The 19,347-nt window shown below is 39.2% G+C and overlaps 1 protein-coding gene across 3 annotated transcripts in view; it reads left to right on the top strand.

Annotated features, from left to right (window-relative positions):
- ZDHHC8 (zinc finger DHHC-type palmitoyltransferase 8) overlaps window positions 1-17,543 on the top strand; it is a 119,964-nt gene extending 102,421 nt beyond the window's left edge. The window contains exons 11-13 of one of the 3 annotated variants that reach the window (XM_069756106.1): window positions 1,204-1,309; window positions 2,570-2,627; window positions 17,116-17,543. In XM_069756106.1, the coding sequence (XP_069612207.1) occupies window positions 1,204-1,309; window positions 2,570-2,627; window positions 17,116-17,204 (253 nt within the window). In that variant the 3' untranslated portion in view covers window positions 17,205-17,543. Of the gene's footprint in view, window positions 1-1,203; window positions 1,795-2,569; window positions 2,628-6,219; window positions 6,404-17,115 lie in introns of those variants that run through there. The other 2 variants (XM_069756107.1, XM_069756108.1) reach the window with 2 other exon arrangements.
- Window positions 17,544-19,347: the final 1,804 nt, after the last annotated feature.

The raw sequence follows: 19,347 nt of genomic DNA, 5'->3' as shown, positions 1-19,347 counted from the left end.
TCCTGCTCCCCACGCTTACCTCCCGTCAGTCCTCTCTCTCGCAGGGTAGCTGCTGACCTGGGATCACCATCTTGGACAATGCCTTGCTCACTAGGCCACCTGACGGTCCAGATCCTCAGACGGGCTGTAGCTCCCCCAGTGCAGACTCTGCCTCCACTCCTTCTCATGTGCTCTTCAGGAATCCTACTCCCAGGACTTCCAACACAGGATGTGCTATTCAGGAAGCCTACTCCCAGGACTTCTAACACAGGCCACTCAGTGCGCTATTCAGGACGTCCGTCCCCACCTGTGACCGTCCAACACACAAGTCTCTCAGTGCGCTTAACACAGATCCGATCCTACTCCCAGGATCTCCCAACACACAGGTCTTCAGATCCACAGCCTCTCAGTGCGCTATTCAGGAATCCAGTCCACACTCAGGACCTACCAACACACAAGCTGTCTAGGATCTACACAGTCTCCATTACAGAGACCACTGAGGTCCATACACAGGAACCACTACAGACTCCATTGCAGAGCCCACTGCAGACCATGTGACCACACCATGGTCACATTATGTACTTGTAACCACTCCCATAGATGGGTGGTGTGTGTGTGGCTAATTCGACTTACCCAGCTCTCTCATAACTAGCCCTGTAAGCCTCCCTTCGCAATTATACAAGCACTTGTGGGACTACAGGTCCCAGAAAAACAACATTACTTCAGGCTTACAGCACAGACTCTCTCTGCGACACATATCGGCCATTTACAACTCTGCCGTCACTGTTTCACGAGGAGAGCACAAAGCGCCCCCTAGCTGCAACAGGGGTCACTGCATCACAGCGTCTTGTTCTGGCTTAATTCTGGCTATCATAGACTTGCATTGAGAACTTGTGATGTAACTTCTGACTTCCAGCCAATCAGAAGCTGGAGCCAGGGGACCGGAGTGGCTCTGGAAAAAGGTGAAGACACCGAGAGGGTGAGTATCGGACTGGGGGGCAGAGACCTTACATTAGAAGCTCCAGTTCACAGCTTTTTTTTTTGTAAAGACCATGTAGCTAGTATACAGTGGTTTCCTTTTTTCCCAAGGGTATTCATTCTTGTAGAATTGCTTAGTTGGATTAATTTTGCCAATTATAATAACCTTTGGTGTGTAAATTTAGCAGATTATTGCTTAATGGAGTTATGAATTATGCCTCTAATAACCTTTTGCCTTCTTTTCAGGGAGGATATGAAGACACCTCATGGTAAGATAAACGGACAGCCAAAGGGGTTACCAAGGCCGGAGTGTCGCCTGGGGTCCACGTCTAGTTCACAAAGCGCAAGCGCAGTGAGTCCTTCTCGGCATTCTAGTGTAAAGAAGGTTTCTGGAGTTGGAGGCACTACATATGAAATATCCGTGTAGAAGTCCCTGCCTATGAGTGCAGATAATGAACCCATAAAGTACAAGGCATATTTTTTTGGACCATGCGGAAGGGAATGCGGTCAAGGAAGCTTTAAGTCGTGACTGATGAAGGACCTCTAACAACAAGGACTATAACTATTACTGGGAGGACATTGGTTACGTGATAAAAAAAAAAGCCATTGTACGTGTCTTTGTCCATAAAAAAGAAGAAGAAACGTTTTAAAACTTGTGGTGTGAGAGCAGTGGGACAACATTTTATATTTTCCTTTCTCTTTTTTTTTTTATAAATATTTGAGTTGCTGGGTTTGAAAGAATTCGGCCAGAATTAAAGAATCAAACCATTTTAAGAAAATAAATCTCCCGGATTAATAGATATGAAGCAGAAAATAAAAATGAAGCCCCCAGATGTCCTACAGAGTGCCCATTTCTTCACATAGTAAATTTGATGATAAACGGTTGTACGTTTGGTATGTGTTTGATGTCAAATACATACATTTCTTATTGCTGTTACAGTTTGAAAAAAGCGTTTGATCCCCCCACCTCCCGAAATTTCCCATCATTGTTTACAGTCCATCATCCACCCAGAAAAGTGGCATTGGTGATTTTGTGTATCAGACTATTTAAAAAGGCAGTCGTTCACTACAGATTAGGGATATGAAGGAATGATTCCTCTCCGAGTACAAATCCTAGTGACTTCAGAATCCGCTACATTAAAATCTGATTAGTACTGCAGTCTGAGATGCCAAATATTATGGTGCGACTGCTATTAACGAACTTTGAGCTTGGTTTATAGAAACACATCCTTTCCCTCTAAACATCATGTTTTTTTGTATATATAACATTTATGACCTATACTTTACTGGAGGCTGTGACTGATACCAGACAGTGCTATCCATCACTTCTAGCCGCTATTGTCATCTCTTTACTTCCATCCTCATTGCATATACATTGAATCAATGTCTAATTTTAGTCTATAAAATGTATCTGATGAGTGATGACCCATGATATATGTGGCATTTATCACCTATGGGCTCCTTTTATTTGTGGTTTGTTTTTGTATATATATATATATATATATATATATATATATATATATATATATATATATATATATATATATATATACAGTATGTTTATCTGGATCCTACATTATTCTATACTTTTTTCTATTATTCTTTTTTTTAGTTACTGAAATTGGCAACGGAGAGGCCAAAAACAACACTCCATTCTCCTGACAATTACGGTATGTCCTATAGACATGTTTAGCTTGAATGTTAGGAACGTTCTTGACTAAACGTAAGCCAAAAAACGTGATGTGAACAGTCCCTTAAAGGAACTTTTCATGAGTATTTTATACCTCCGTCTAATGGCTTGTATGTACCGACTCTTTCATGTGATTAAATCCATACCTTGATTGTTCAATTTAGTTTTGCTGTTTCTGAGAGATCTATAGTACAAATTATATTAAAATGAGCTGTAAGCACATTGAAGTTTGTCATTGCACTTTAATTTTTTTCTGCCCTTCCTCCCTATGCTCCGCCCACCACCTGCCTACTGTGTCTGACTGACAGGTCACTCTCATCTCTGTGACCTACCTTCCCTGACTGAGATCTCGCACCAGCACTGTCAATGCCAGGGGCGGTGCTGGTGCAATAATATTCTTAGGACCTCTGTAGACTCAATGTGTCAATCCTCGTATGTGTCAAACCCATCTGAGGAATCAATCAGTGTGGGAATAAGCAGCTGCGAAGAAATGTCCTCATTGGGTGAAACAAGAGTGACCTGTCAGACATGAGAGGCAGACCGCGGGCAGCGAGTAGGGATGGAGTGCTGCACGTGCAAGATCCCACCCCAAGGCACTTGCAGCTCATTTGCATATGATTTTAACACTGGATTTCTCAGAAACGACTAAACGGATTTTTACAATCAATGTGTCAATTTAACCAGCATGAAAGCGCCTGTACATTCACATGTAATTAGTTTGAGGTATAAAATCCTGATGACCAGCATGGTCTAAAGGAAACCTATCTACTACTGTAGTACTAACCAGATTTTTGAACATTATTAGGTGGAAAACCTCTGTAAAAGAGCAGCAGATGACTGAATGTGAAGGAGTTGTTGCAGGATATTAAGAAATCTGTTTTAGCTTTTTGAGACAAACTACCAGTCTCTCCAATTCACCCAAGTTAAGTTCTGCCAATATCTGAAAGTATTTTGTGAAGAAAAACAAAAGACAGCAGAAATGATCTGCATCATATTTTTATCCTTGAGTAAAATTTTACATTGCTTTTATATATCAATTTTAGGCAACATGTTACGGAGTGATTCCTTTTGTCGCTCTGTTGACGTGGTGCATCAGTGTTATTATACATGTAGATGTGTTCTTTCGTTAACCGTCCCCTCTGGAACAGCGGCTCAGCAATGTGGCTGCTAGTCCTTGTAGCATACAGCTCTTCTCTCTGCCAATGTCATTAATCAGGCCTAGACTACCCCAATACACAGAGCATTGCCCTTGCAAAGGAATAAAATGTGATAATGAATAAATGCCTATCACGGATGGTAACATCCAGTTTTTGTCAGTAGCGGTTATAAAAAAAACAAAATATACAGAAGTAAAAAAATAAATTAAAAATAATCTATTTCTATAAATTAAAAATGTCATAAACCATGGCACAGAAGCAGGAGGTGTTTGTTAAATCTTTATGGGAAAAGGCCAGGTTTATATGTACCCTGTACAGCCTAAAAAGCCATGCACTGTTTTTATTTTTCTGTGTTCTTCTTTTTGTTGTTGGAAGACCAGTGTATGCTTTACACGTCCCTTTGAACAACCATTTTTCTATATTTATTTTTTTTATTGAAGGAAATATCTTTTGTTCTATTTGCTCATGATGGTGTGACGGCTGAAATGTGTGAATGTTCAGAACACACAGATAGAAGACATGGAGGCAAACGACATCTGGCTCACTCCCATTTTCTAAATGCTTGCTAATCCCGAATTCTGTCAAGTTTCTGTATCTAGGTATAGTTTGGACACTTGCAGATGCTGTTCTATCTAAATATTTGCATATTTGACTTTTATGTAGCATTTTGATCAGGTTTACTTGTGAAATATTAAGTTGGGGTCAGTTTGTGCGAGCTTGTGTTGGGGACATTACATATGGCAATTACTCTAATTTCTATTATTTCTATTCTATTACCTATGGAAATTAATTTCCCACTTCTATTTTTTCCCAAAACTTCCATTGCCAGGGACTTGCTATATCTTTATTGGGCACGTAGTAGATAGTTGACTTTTTCGAAGATGATTTGTAAACCTCAGTTCATAGATCACCTCTCGGGGACTGAATTTTAACAGCCTGCCATTTATGATATTTTAGCATTATTACAGTTAGTCTCTGTTGATTCTGGTAGGATTCTCCTCTTGTTTAGAACATTTTTTTAATAGGTATTTCATGTTTTTCTTTGTCTTATTTAACGGTTCCCGTTGTGATCTGGACGTTGAAGAGCTTTAGCACTCTTTCTTGGCACACGTTGGCATGTATTTCTAGAGCGCTGGGTGTAGACCTAAGCATGAGCCCCTTGTGGGGCCTGTAAATATGTACTTTAGCATTACTACCTCTTTCTGCTGCTAGCACCTGCATAGCCAGTCGCTTTCTAGGCTCCCCCCATTGCTTAGAAACCTTGCATACCTCTTAGTGACTTTCCAAAATGCCCCTAGCTTTGTACACATTTTGGCCTGCTTCAATGTGTTCCCATTTAGTGACATCATGTTATTATTTTGATAGTTATATTATCCGATTTTTCCTTTTTTTTTCAAGCATATTTTTTTATATCTGCATTGAAATTAATTGAACTTAGTTTAGTGTCAGATCGCCCATATTTCACGTTGAATGGGTTTTTGTTTTTTTCAGAAGCCTCTTTTAGGTCTTGTTAATTAGAACAAGTCAGATCTTTGTGTCCTTGTGCTAGAACCTTCGCAGATCATTAGAAGTCGATCTTGGTCCTATTTTCTGATGATGGATGATTCAGTGGAAACCTATATGCGATAGCATCTATTTCGGTTTCCCTACCTCCTGGTCATTCCAGCAGCAGCAAGCTCATCATCGAAGCTGGGATCTGAGTTGTTCTTTAGATCGGTGGTGGTACAATATCAGGATACAGACTGATTAAAGAAGCACTCCCATCATCATATTATATAGCACGGTGTACTTACAATTGCGGCATTCATTTTGCCTTTCTATCTGGGTAATTATTCTTACTTGATTAAAAACTGAATAGCTGAATCCTTCTAGGCTCCATGTATAAACAGGAGGTCAATTTTCCCTGCACAAGTCGTAGGCCACTGCAAAAGTCCCTGGCAGTGGGGGGAGCAGCTGGGTCAGGAGTTGGAGTCATGCAGGGACAAGAGACTTCCTGTTTCTACATAGAGCAGAGAAAAGAGAAGAATTACGGGGTAGAAAAGCAAAATTAGGAATAGTAACTACACAGTGCTATATAATATGATGACTAGTATATTAATAGGGTAAAAACATAGCTAGGTGTTCTTCTTTAAACCTTTCTAACCTGTATAATTGACATAAGCAACTGTTTTCTGGACCAACCCTTTTAAATGCAGAAGACAATTATTTTCTGGAAATGTGCAATATATCCCTTCATTGTTACTAGGAATGTATCAAAGAGTACAGTGATTGTATACGTGTCACAGAGCTCAGTAGCGGTGAAAAGAAGCAAACACTATTTGTTGGACTTATATCTATCTTGTGGTTGGTGCATCTGTGCTGCTTTGTGTGAACTGATCTATTATATCAGGGTTTCTCAACCTCTATTTTTATCAGGAGCCACAATATGTCTGAAAATTATTACCATGTATTTTTCCATGTCTGGAAAGGTTTCCCAAGTGCCCTCTAAAGGTAAATGAAGTAACTTTGTATTGTAGCTCTGTAATTGTTTTTTTTCCATTTTTAAAATGACATAAAAAATAAATATATATATATATATATATATATATATATATATATATATATATATATATATATATATATATATGTGTGTGTGTGTATATATGTATATATATATATATATATATATATATATATATATATATATATATATATATATATATAGTTCGGTAAAATGTATATGGCTTGAGAAGATCTGAGATATGGAGATTTCGAGCTTGTGCCACAAGTCAGGAGCGATCTAAACCCTTACAATATATTGCCCCTTTGGTAAGGTTTAACACAAGAGCGATCAATAGCTGCAATATTTTATCTGCCATTGAATTACAATGTTACCAGATTCACTTTCTAAAAATTTGTTACGGGTATTTTTCCTCTTTTTTCCGACACTAATGGTATTAATTTAGGCTTTTCCTAAACCTCTTTTGATGGTGCACTTTGCTGATTAAAAGGGATTGAATATGTTTTGGAGCAATTTTTTTTTTAACCTAAATACATGTATATTGGGATAACTTATCTTTGCAATTAGGTTTCAGTACACATTTTTCACCGTTGCCAACACACTTCTGTCCGTGCAATCGCTGGTGGTGGAAGAGCAGTGACCAGACCTGTCCATCAGCCGAATTGTAAAACGGCCCGAATGGGAAAGCTGCTTTTCTATTGGAGGAGACTGATGGACTGGTCACATGGTCCTCCGCCAGCAGAAAGCGGCACTAATCGGAGAAAGTGTGAAAGTTCAATGTGCAGGGAAACGGTCTGTAAAAGCAAAACTGTGCAAAATTTGTTTTTAAACTCAATTGGAAAATGATTTTTAGACCAAAATATATTCATTTAGGTAAATAAAATGTCCCAAAAGGTGGCTAAGCCCCCTTCAGAGATGTTTCCAGCATACTGTATAAAGAAGAGATATTCTGATTGAACTTCATGTGCATTGGGGGATTTCACCTGTATCACCATATATATAGTCCATTGACCCATGTAGGGGCTGCATAGAAAATACAAACTGACTCCCAACCTCCCAAAGGGGGCTTTAATGCAGCAAAGAAGCGATAAATGCGATGTATGGAAGAAATGGTGCAGTGCCTCGTAACAGAACTTATTGCAGATGTTGGCTTCTTTTGGTCTACAAAATTAACTTCTGAAATGCCAGCAAAGTGGCAGAAAATAGCTTACTATATACATGCAAAAAAGTCACATCCTGCCTTTATGAAGTCTCTGATCATTCCAAGCCACTAGGAAACCGGATGCTTCTAGCCCCTGATATGCAATACAAAGGCATCTTGTACTTGGCACAGCTACGTCCACTAGTTTTGTTTGACACCTCTAGGCTATGGCTACACTGTGACCACGACAGCCATCACGTGACTGATTTTCCCTAGGTGCTACATTGCTGCACTATACAAGTGAATGGGCTCACACCTACACTACCGCAAAAAAAATTCAACAGAGCCTGATCTTTAGCAAATTGCTTGTTGCGGTAGTGTCGGTGTGGCAATGTGACCCTATTTATTTCTATAGTGCTCTAATGTATCGGTGGCACCGAGCCAACGTTGATCACAGCTATATTCACCATGAAGCCCTATCCTCAATAATTGACAGTAAAAAAAACCCTGATTATTTCATATTTCTAATGGATTTCAGCTCCTGATTTCCGTGCGAATTGTGTTCCCCAAATGTATGAGTTTTCCATATGGGAAGCTCGTGAGGTGTAGTCTGCTTTTAGATCACATAAAACATTTACGAGCTACAAACTACTTGTGTACGGATTTTGCTTAGTATGGCTTTTTGGATTCCCCCCACAATGACCACCTATTGTGTTTCATGCTGGTGGCAAAAAACACAGGAGGGAACTATAATAGATACCGGAGCAATTAAAAAATAATAATTAAAAAATAATAAAAATATTCCAATTGAAATGTTTTTGTGCAAAATGATAGAAATGTATTCTTGGCCACCCTGCAGATTGTCGGCATTAATTGTGATGTCCTTGTATACCAGAATCTTTTACACTTCTGCAACTGATAATATAAAGTATACAAGAAGAGCACATGTATGCTGGAAAGGAACCTGGCAGGATTATCTTGCTGCTTTTTTGGGCTGTAGCACCTTTGTCTGTATTGTGAATGTGGACAAGTGTCCATGTGAATTAGTCCCAGGTGTCGAACGTTCCTTTGTAGCTTTGGCTAAACATCATTTTGATATTTTTGTCATGGTGGCTAGCCTTCTTAAATTAATTGATCCATATTAAATAATATCTTTACGTCTGTCAATTTACATGCAATAAAACCCAAGAATTGTCTGATTACTGTACAATTTTACTACAAAGGTGAAATGCATGTTTCTATAAGACCATCATCCATCAGGGACTCTTATCAGCCCAAACGGACAGTGTAAACTAAGCACGTAGCATTGGAGGGGATATAGCCCCTATAAAAAATGGCAGTTTTACTGTTCCAATGCCTCCATTTTGCATACACTATCGGTGCATCAATCTGGCCGCAAATTTTTCATGTCCCTGGCCCCCTCACCAGTGACTGACCGCCCTCACTTATCTGAAGTGAACATTGTCTGCAGAGAGACATCAGACAAGCCAGTGCTGTCAATCACCAGCGAGGGGGCGGGACATGCATAATTAGGGGACAGGACAGTGCTCTTTGAGGTTTTGCCTGGCCAAGGGGGCATCAGGCATCCTAATTAGCATAGTTGACTAAACGTCAGTTTCTTCAAAACGGAAGCAGCAAGTAACACACGAAGCATCTGTGCACATGGCATCTTTATCTAGCTGTCAAAAGCATCAAGCTGAATATATTTAGTGAAATTCTTTTTGTCTTGCGTTTTATAAACCTGAATTGTTTGCACAGGAAACCCTTCCCCCACCCCTTTTTTTTTTTTTTTTTTTAACTTTGACATTTTTTAAAGCATTTTCCAATGTCTGTTGTACGTTGTTTTTTTACTTCATCAACAATGAAGAAACCGCTAGCAGAAAGCAATGACAAAATGCCCAGGTATCTTCCAGGTGCCTTTTCAGTCTACAAAAAAAACAAGAAAAAATAAAATAAATCCAAAGTATTAGGTTTTTCCAAGCAGAAGACGCCTGAAGAATGGTCGGATCACTTCTTGCAACCGTTTGCCATGTATGAAAACCTGAAGAGGTTAAAAATGCTCAAAAGCCTGAACATGCGAATAGCGAGAAATGAATATGATCATTCTTTGGAGCGTTTTGATTGCACTTTTCCAGGCAGTTTTTGGAGCGGACCTGCTCCAAAACCTACTGAAAATACTTAATGTGAACATATCATAAAGTTGTAATGTTATATGTATCTGATACAAGGCTATGTGATTAGTTTTTGCAGTCAGTTTGGGCTGTAGACTCCCTTTAAGAAGTAATATATAAGCGTTTTCCATGGAAATAAGTATGTACGGTCGATTTCACATATGTTACATTTATCCATGTCACACAAACTTTGCCAGATGGATTTAGCCCACCATGCCCAGTGGACTGCAGTTGTAGGTGGATCAAGCTTCCCATTGAAGGGGGAGTAATTGTTACCCTGTTTTTATGGGTCCTAAGGAGAAAAAGCAAACATGGTTGTGAGACGCGAACTTTTGCAGCAGTATCGTATATTGGGGTGCCCTACAGCAAGGGTTTCCTATAAATTGTGTGTATTTGTAAATAAGAATTTGCATGAGCTAATTTAACTGTTAAAAGCAAGATATTTATTTTTTTCTTGTATTAAAGAACTGAAAGCTTGTTTTTTTTCTCGGTTTTTTTTAGTATCTGTAATTACAATGACAATGTATTTTAATTTCTGCTGTTTCCCTGTAATTTTTTTTTTTAAATTTATAAAATACCCTGTATTTTTCAGTTACTCCTATAAATAAATAGTTTTTTTTCTTTTTTTATGTCATATGTATCATTATTCTGGTCAAGCTTTTAGTCATTTTAAGCATTTAGTTTCCCCCAGAGTTCCCGTTTTAAAGGAAATCTAATCATACAGAAGAGAAATAATGGCCTCAATTCATCACACAGTTTTTGCCAGCTCTCTGTCGTAAAACTGCTTGAAATGTCAAAATATTTTTGTGCAACTGGTAGTTTGAGCTTTCCCAAGAAATTCTTCCTAATTTGCGTCACAAAAGTGGGCTGTGACAAGAATCTACTCCAGTCTGTGGGGTGCAATCCTCCTAATCTTACTCCAACACACACTTCATCAAGACTGACATGCAAAACACCAGTCTTAACGAATTGACCTCAATTCTTCATTCTTTTCTCCAGCAAAAAAAAAAAATGGTTCTAATAGTGAATTATGTTTTGCGCTTTATTCATTATTTAGTTTGCGCCTTTTTTCAAGTTTGCCTAGAAATGACAGAAAAACGACTGGCACATCCAAACTAGTGTGAATAGGTGCATACCAGGAGCAGCAACCTCCATATACAATATACAAGAAAAGGTTGCACTCTATCGTGCCAAAGCATGTCGAATATGAAATACATGAAATATGAATAGCAAAATGGCTTTTTGAACATTAGAAAAAATATTTGAGACACTTTGCACAGAATTTGTGAGCACTCCTCCCTTCACCATGTGGTTAAATTAAATTACATCTAATCACACTTGGTTCCGGCTAACCCATATATGTAGGCTTTACTGAGAGGTGGCGAGGTGGTGAGAGAGGTGTCCACATTCACCGATGCATACAGACATTAGCCTTCGGTAAGTGTTCACATTTGGTCAGGGACCCATCAGATTAATGAGACCACCTTGACGATGGTTGATGGGCTCACACTATTTGGCCAAATTCTGTGCAAAGCGTCTCAAATATTTTTCCTAATGTTCAAAAAGCCATTTTGCTATTCATATTTCATGTATTTCATATTCGACATGCTTTGGCACGATAGAGTGCAACCTTTTGTTGTATATTTTTTCAAGTTTACGCTATATAGTTAACAATACAAGCTTGGGTTTTCTTATCCAGTTGTTTTAGCCAAATCATTTGTGACTTCTTTAAAATGTGGCAAATTTTTTGATCAAATGTCCTGCAGCACAAAACTTGTCTAATTTTGTTTTTGTTCACTATGAAACTAATATGCAACATTTTAATCCCTTAAGTCCCAAGGGTGGTTTGCACGTTAATGACCGGGCCAATTTTTACAATTCTGACCACTGTCCCTTTAAGAGGTTATAACTCTGGAACCCTTCAACAGATCCTGATGATTCTGACATTGTTTTCTCGTGACATATTGTACTTCATGATAGTGGTAAAATTTATTCGATAAGACTTGCGTTTATTTGTGAAAAAAACGGAAATTTGCCAAAAATTTAGAAAATTTTGCAATTTTCCAACTTTGAATTTTTATGCCCTTAACTCTCAGAGCTATGTCACACAAAATACTTAATAATTAACATTTCCCACATGTCTAGTTTACATCAGCACAGTTTTGGAACCAAAATTTTTTTTTGTTAGGGAGTTATAAAGGGTTAAAAGTTGACCAGCGATTTCTAATTTTTACAACACCATTGTTTTTTAGGGACCACATCTCATTTGAAGTCATTTTGAGGGGTCGATATGATAGAAAATAACCAAGTGTGACACCATTGTAAAAACTGCACCCCTCAAGGTGCTCAAAACCACATTCAAGAAGTTTATTAACCCTTCAGGTATTTCACAGGAATTTTTGGAATGTTTAAATAAAAATGAACATTTAACTTTTTTTCACACAAAATTTAATTCAGCTCCAATGTTTTATTTTACCAAGGGTAACAGGAGAAAATGGATCCCAAAAGTTGTTGTACAATTTGTCCTGAGTACGCCGATACCCCATATGTGGGGGTAAACCACTGTTTGGGCGCATGGCAGAGCTCGGAAAGGAAGGAGCGCCATTTGACTTTTCAATGCAAAATTGACTGGAATTGAGATGGGACGCCATGTTGCATTTGGAGAGCTCCTGATGTGCCTAAACATTGAAACCCCCCCACAAGTGACACCATTTTGGAAAGTAGACCCCCTAAGGAACTTATCTAGATGTGTGGTGAGCACTTTGACCCACCAAGTGCTTCACAGAAGTTTATAATGCAGAGCCGTAAAAATAAAAAATCATATTTTTTCACAAAAATGATCTTTTTGCCCCAATTTTTTATTTTCCCAAGGGTAAGAGAAGAAATTGGACCCAAAAAGTTGTTGTGCAATTTGTCCTGAGTACGCTGATACCCCATATGTGGGGGTAAACCACTGTTTGAGCGCATGGCAGAGCTCGGAAGAGAAGGAGCGCAGTTTGACTTTTCAATGCAAAATTGACAGGAATTGAGATGGGATGCCATGTTGCGTTTGGAGAGCTACTGATGTGCCTAAATATTGAAACCCCCCAAAACTGACACAATTTTGGAAAGTAGAGAACTTTGAACCCCCAAGTGTTTCACTACAGTTTATAACGTAGAGCCGTGAAAATAAAAAATAATTTTTTCCCCCCAAAAATGGTATTTTTAGCCCCCCAAATTTTTATTTTCCCAAGGGTAACAAGAGCAATTGGACCCCAAGAGTTGCCCAATTTGTCCTGAGTACGCTGATACCCCATATGTTGGGGTAAACCCCTGTTTGGGCGCACGGGAGAGATCGTAAGGGAAGGAGCACTGTTTTACTTTTTTAACGCAGAATTGGCTGGAATTGAGATCGGACGCCATGTCTCGTTTGGAGAGCCCCTGATGTGCCTAAACAGTGTACACCCCCCAATTCTAACTGAAACCCTAGCCCTATCCCTAATGGGAAAATGGAAATAAATACATTTTTTTAATTTTATTATTTTTCCCTAACTAAGGGGGTGATGAAGGGGGGTTTGATTTTACTTTTAAGGCATTTTTTTTTTAGCAGATTTTTATTATTGACAGCTGCCAGACACTAAAAGACGCTTTTTATTGCAAAAAATAGTTTTTGCGTCTCCACATTTTGAGAGCTATAATTTTTCCATATTTTGGTCCACAGAGTCATGTGAGGTCTTGTTTTTTGTGGGACGAGTTGACGTTTTTATTGGTAACATTTTCAGGCACGTGACATTTTTTGATCGCTTTTTATTCCGATTTTTGTGAGGCAAAATAACCAAAAAAACAGCTATTCATGAAATTCTTTTTTTTTGGGGGGGGGGGCGTTTATACCGATTCAACGTTTGGTAAACTTGATAAAGCCGTCTTATTCTTCGGGTCAGTACGTTTACAGCGATACCTCATTTATATCATTTTTTATATTTTGGCACTTTTATACGATAAAAACTATTTTATAGAAAAAATAATTATTTTTGCATCGCTTTATTCTGAGGACTATAACTTTTTTATTTTTTCGCTGGTGATGCTGTATGGCGGCTCGTTTTTTTGCGGAACAAGATGATGTTTTCAGCGGTACCATGGTTATTTACAGTACAGACCAAAAGTTTGGAAACTCCTCATTTAAAGATTTTTCTGTATTTTCATGACTGTGAAAATTGTATATTCACACTGAAGGCATCAAAAATATGAATTAACACATGTGGAATTATATGCTTAACAAAAAAGTGTGAAACAACTGAAAATATGTCTTATATTCTAGGTTCTTCAAAGTAGCCACCTTTTTGCTTTGATGACTGCTTTGCACACTCTTTGCATTTTCTTGATGAGCTTCAAGAGGTAGTGTACTGGGAATGGTTTTCACTTCACAGGTGTGCCCTGTCAGGTTTAATAGGTGGGATTTCTAGCCTTTATAAATGGGGTTGGGACCATCAGTTGTGTTGTGCAGAAGTCTGGTGGATACACAGCTGATAGTCCTACTGAATAGACTGTTAGAATTTTTATTATGGCAAGAAAAAAGCAGCTAAGTAAAGAAAAATGAGTGGCCATCATTTCTTTAAGAAAAGAAGGTCAATCAGTCTGAAAAATTGGGAAAACTTTGAAAGTGTCCCCAAGTACAGTGGCAAAAACCATCAAGCGCTACAAAGAAACTGGCTCACATGAGGACGGCCGCAGGAAAGGAAGACCAAGAGTCACCTCTGCTTCTGGGGATAAGTTTATCCGAGTCACCAGCCTCAGAAATCACAGGTTAACAGCAGCTCAGATTAGAGACCAGGTCAATGCCACACAGAGTTCTAGCAGTAGACCCATCTCTACAACAACTGTTAAGAGGAGACTTTGTGCAGGAGGCCTTCATGGTAAAATAGCTGCTAAGGACAGGCATCAAGCAGAAGAGACTTGTTTGGGCTAAAGAACACAAGGAATGGACATTAGACCAGTGAAAATCTGTGCTTTGGTCTGATGAGTCCAAATTTGAGATCTCTACATTCCTGGTTCCCACCATGAAACATGAAGGAGGCAGTGTGATGGTGTGGGGGTGCTTTGCTGGTGACACTGTTGGGAATTTATTCAAAATTGAAGGCATACTGAACCAGCATGGCTGCCACAGCATCTTGCAGTGGCATGCTATTCCATCCGGTTTGCGTTTAGTTGGACCATCATTTATTTTTCAACAGGACCAATGGCCTCAAACACACCGCCAGGCTGTGTAAGGGCTATTTGACCAAGAAGGGGAGTGATGGGGTGCTACGCCAGATGACGTGGCCTCCACAGTCACCAGATATGAACCCAATCGAGATGGTTTGGGGGTGAGCTGGACTGCAGAGTGAAGACAAAAGGGCCAACAAGTGCTAAGCATCTCTGGGAACTCCTTCAAGATTGTTGGAAGACCATTTCCGGTGACTACCTCTTGAAGCTCATTAAGAGAATGCCAAGAGTGTGCAAAGCAGTCATCAAAGCAAAATGTGGCTACTTTGAAGAACCTAGAATATAAGAGATATTTTCAGTTGTTTCACACTTTTTTGTAAAGTATATAGTTCCACATGTTGATTCATAGTTTTGATGCCTTCAGTGTGAATTTACAATTTTCATAGTCATGAAAATACAGAAAAATCTTTAAATGAGAAGGTGTGTCCAAACTTTTGGTCTGTACCGTCTTTTTTTTGTTCGGCGGTATGATAATAAAGCGTTTTTTTGCCTCGTTTTTTCTTTTTACTGCGTTCACTGAAGGGGTTAACTAGCGGGACAATTTTATAGGTGGGGTCGTTACGGACGTGGCGATACTAAATATGTGTACTTTTATTGTTTTTTTTTTTTTTTAATTATTTAGATAAAGAAATATATTTATGGGAACAATATTTTTTTTCTTTATTTAGGATTTTTTTCTTTTTACACCTGTGAATTTTTTTTTGTACTTTATAACATTGCCCCAGGGGGGCGGCATCATGTTATAGGGTCAGATCGCTGATCTGACACTTTGCAGAGCACTGTGTCAGATCAGCGATCTGACATGCAGGGCTGCAGGCTTACCAGCCTCATGTTGAATGTCAGTCATTGGGTGTTCTCAACCATTTTTTTTCTCTATGTGGAAAACATATGTTTTCCGGATAAGGCAATGAAATTTTTAAGCAATTCTTAGACTAGTCAATCTTAAAATGCCCCACATTTATCAAAATGGTCTTTGATGTTGATAAATCTAATTTTAAGACTGTCTAGTGTACAGCACCTTTTAACGGTCTTAGTTATATTAGAACACATGAAAATCCTAAGGCTGCGTGCCCACGATCAGGAATAGTAGCGTGTAGTGTTTTGGACACAGCATATTTTAGCTGCTACTAAAACGCTGCGTTCTACATTACGCACTTGTCTTTTGGAACTAAGTGGATTTACCACATCTAATGACATTCTATTTTGGAAAATACGCAGAGGAGATAAGTGTCTACTCTACAGAAATTCACATGCGGCTCAGAAATTTCGCAAGTGAGTGAGGGATCTCTATGATTCCCATCCACTGTGCTTGTAATGTAGTACACAGCGTTTTGGACGCAGCAAAATTACGCTGCTTCCAAAATGCTAGTATTCCTGGTCATGGGCAGGAAGCCCAAAGGGAATAATCGGCCTCAACAAGTCAAAATAGAAAACAAATTCCAATTATACCGCTATATAGGGATATGACAGGCATCTCCTTGCTGCAGAGTGCAATGAATCCTGTACTGATCAATGTTTGTTCGGCCAACAACATGAGATGTTCAGTGATTAACAAAAGTGGCGTTTTCTCATGTCCTCTTGCCTTTTCTCTATCTGGGACAAACTGTCTTGACATCTTCAAGGCATGACTCTGCGTCGCTTGCTGCCCAACATCTGTGTCAAAATATTGTAGCACAGAAATATTGGTGGCAAATACTTGCAAATACAAGTTCCACAAAACTAGTGCTCCTTATCTGTCAATAAGATTCATAGAGAAAAAAAATGTCCTCAAGCTGCTCTGTTCTGTTGATCAGCTGTTTCACAGACTATAGGTCTAAAGGGGGCTATTATGTGAACTTCAGGAAAGGGAGCATTAGGGTATGTTCACACATTACATATTTCTCCAGATTTTGTTGTAGGAAGTTCTGCAAATGGTCCATTCATCTTTAACCTCCACGATGAAATTAATTGATCTGATTTCACAGGTATGCAAAACTTGGTTTTATGAAAATTTGTTTCAAATCCAATGACTGTTTTCTTATTCCCTGAATTAAAAGAAAAAACACTTCTATTTTTAACCAACACGTATGGATTTTGCACAAATTGTGAATGAAATTACATACAAGCAAGATGAAGTAAATCTTTATTGAAGTCAAAAATGTACACAATATTATATGTTAAAAAATTATTGAACATTCATTCTGCAACTTCATTGGAAATTAATTCTTGCTTCTTTTTATTTTCTATTCACAACTTTTCTTATACCTTTTCTCTTATAGAAGGCCTGCGGATCTTGTCCGTGAAGTCTCCCATGATGTTCATGTTCCATCTACCTTGGTATCATCGTTCCATCTCATTCATATCCTGAGGAAATCTTTTTCCTTCCTCTTTACCTATAGCACCAAGGTTTTCAGGAAAGTAGTTCAAATGGGAACGTAAAAAATGTAACGTTAAATTCATCAGACAACAGGCTTTGAAACGTTTCAGAATGTCCTCCACAGTGGACTTAAATTTTGGATCTTTGTTGCTACCTTGAAATTTCTTCACACTTTCTTTGCAAGAATCCAAAGCCCATTTCTCAACAGCTTTCATTTTTGTTTCGAACACATCGTCCTTAAAGAGTTTCCAAATATCCGGACCCACAAAAATGTCTACCTTCATTTTTGCTTCTGGCAATCCATGAAACTTGGTACACAGGTACTTTAAATGTCTCTCCTCCTTCTTTTGGTAGAGCTTTCACAAACTTCTACATCAATACAAGCTTAATGTGGAGCGGTGGCTGGAGAACTTTAGTGGGGCCAACTCCTCTTTCTGCAACTATGTTCCAGGTTGCAAAGATGTTCTCATTGGCCAACTTTTTTTACTCCATTAATGAGTCCTATCATGGCTGTCCCATTCGCACAAAAAGCATGGGTACTTTGTGTATCCTCCTTGCTACCCAAGGAGCAAAGAGTGAGCTTTCAGATAATCACATATTGACCATCCTTGATCCTCGTAGTTAAGATTCTTGAGAATAAAGACTAAATTCTCATAGCTTTCATTCAAGTGCACTGGAACATCACTGCAATACACTAGAGCACCGTCTTGAGAAATATATGGAAGGAATTCATTTTCTCTGCTTCTACACCAATAAAAACAGGTAACTGGAGCTAGCAGGTTCTTTTCCTTTAGAATAGAGCATAAAAGTTCTGCAGAACGTATAAGAAGGTCCAAGTTCCTGACAAAGTTTAATTTAAGCTGTGGTATGTTGTGGACTAGCGTGAAAGTTTTCATGATATGAATCTTCTGAATCAGTTGTATCTTCAAGATTCTCCAGAGATGAAGGCAACAGGTACTCCTGTACCGTGAGGCACAGGGCGCGAATCCCTAACGGGAGGTCCAGGTGTATAATATCCTTATTTTTTAAAGCGAACCTGTCACCAGGTTTGACCGGTATGAGATAACACCATCACCTTTCAGGCCCGAAATACAGCATTCTAATGTGCTGTATATGGGCCCCCAACCCATCTGCAAGACAAGAAAAAGAGCTTTTATTATACTCCTCCGCGGGCATTTCCTGTCCAAGAGTGTTGCTGGTCTTGGTCCAGCGCCTCCCTTCTTCTTGCAATGCCGTCCTCCTTCTTGCTTCCTGTGGATGACGCGTCCCTACATTATCCACATAGTCTCCCCGGCATCGAACTCCTACGCAGGCCTACTTCTCTGCCCTGATCAGGGCAGAGCAAAGTACTGCATTGCACAAGCAGCGGGAAAGGTCGTAGAGCCCCAGCGCTTGCACACTGCAGTACTTTACTTTGCACTAGTCAGGGCAGAGAAGCACACCTGCGCAGGAGTGCAGGGCCGGGGATGCATCATCCACATGAAGCAAGAAGGAGGCCACATCACAGGAAGCGGGGAGGCGCTGGACCAAGACCAGCAGCACTCATCAGACCATCCCACAGGTGAGTATAATAAAAGGGTTTTGTTTCCTTGTTTTACAGGTTGGGGGCATATATACAGCATTAGAGAATGCTGAATATCAGGCCTAAAAGGTGGTGTTCTTATCTCTTATCGATCAAACCTGGTGATAGGTACCCTTTTAAGGTTGAATCCCTCCGCATTGCACATACAAAAGTAGCTGTCATCACTATGGTCTAATTACACCAAAATCGCCCACCAAAGGTCATGCAAAGGGGTCAAAGTATGGTGCAAGAAAAAGCCTATGGAGTCAGTGTTTGTGAAAAAACGACATGATGGAATTTTTTTATATATTTTTACTGAGTTCAGCGAGCAAAAGTATATAAAATCACCTCTTTTCAAACAATTTGCCCTTTCAGACCTGTGTTTTCATTTGCAGAAAATTTGTGCATCAAAATCTGTGCATTCACCATTAGGCTGCCTTGCTTGCTGCAATATTCAACTGTGTCTGCTTCCTGAGGACACACTACTCCCCTTTTCTTACCTCAGTGATCCATCACTGGGTGCTCCAGAAGTGCACCTCATTTATGTTTGTAAGCAGACAGCATGTGCTCACT

This window comes from Ranitomeya imitator, chromosome 1, assembly GCF_032444005.1.
Source record: "Ranitomeya imitator isolate aRanImi1 chromosome 1, aRanImi1.pri, whole genome shotgun sequence".
Classification (NCBI taxonomy): Eukaryota; Metazoa; Chordata; class Amphibia; order Anura; family Dendrobatidae; genus Ranitomeya; species Ranitomeya imitator.
Note: the sequence above shows the minus strand (reverse complement) of the source record. Positions and strands in the feature narration are given on the sequence as shown.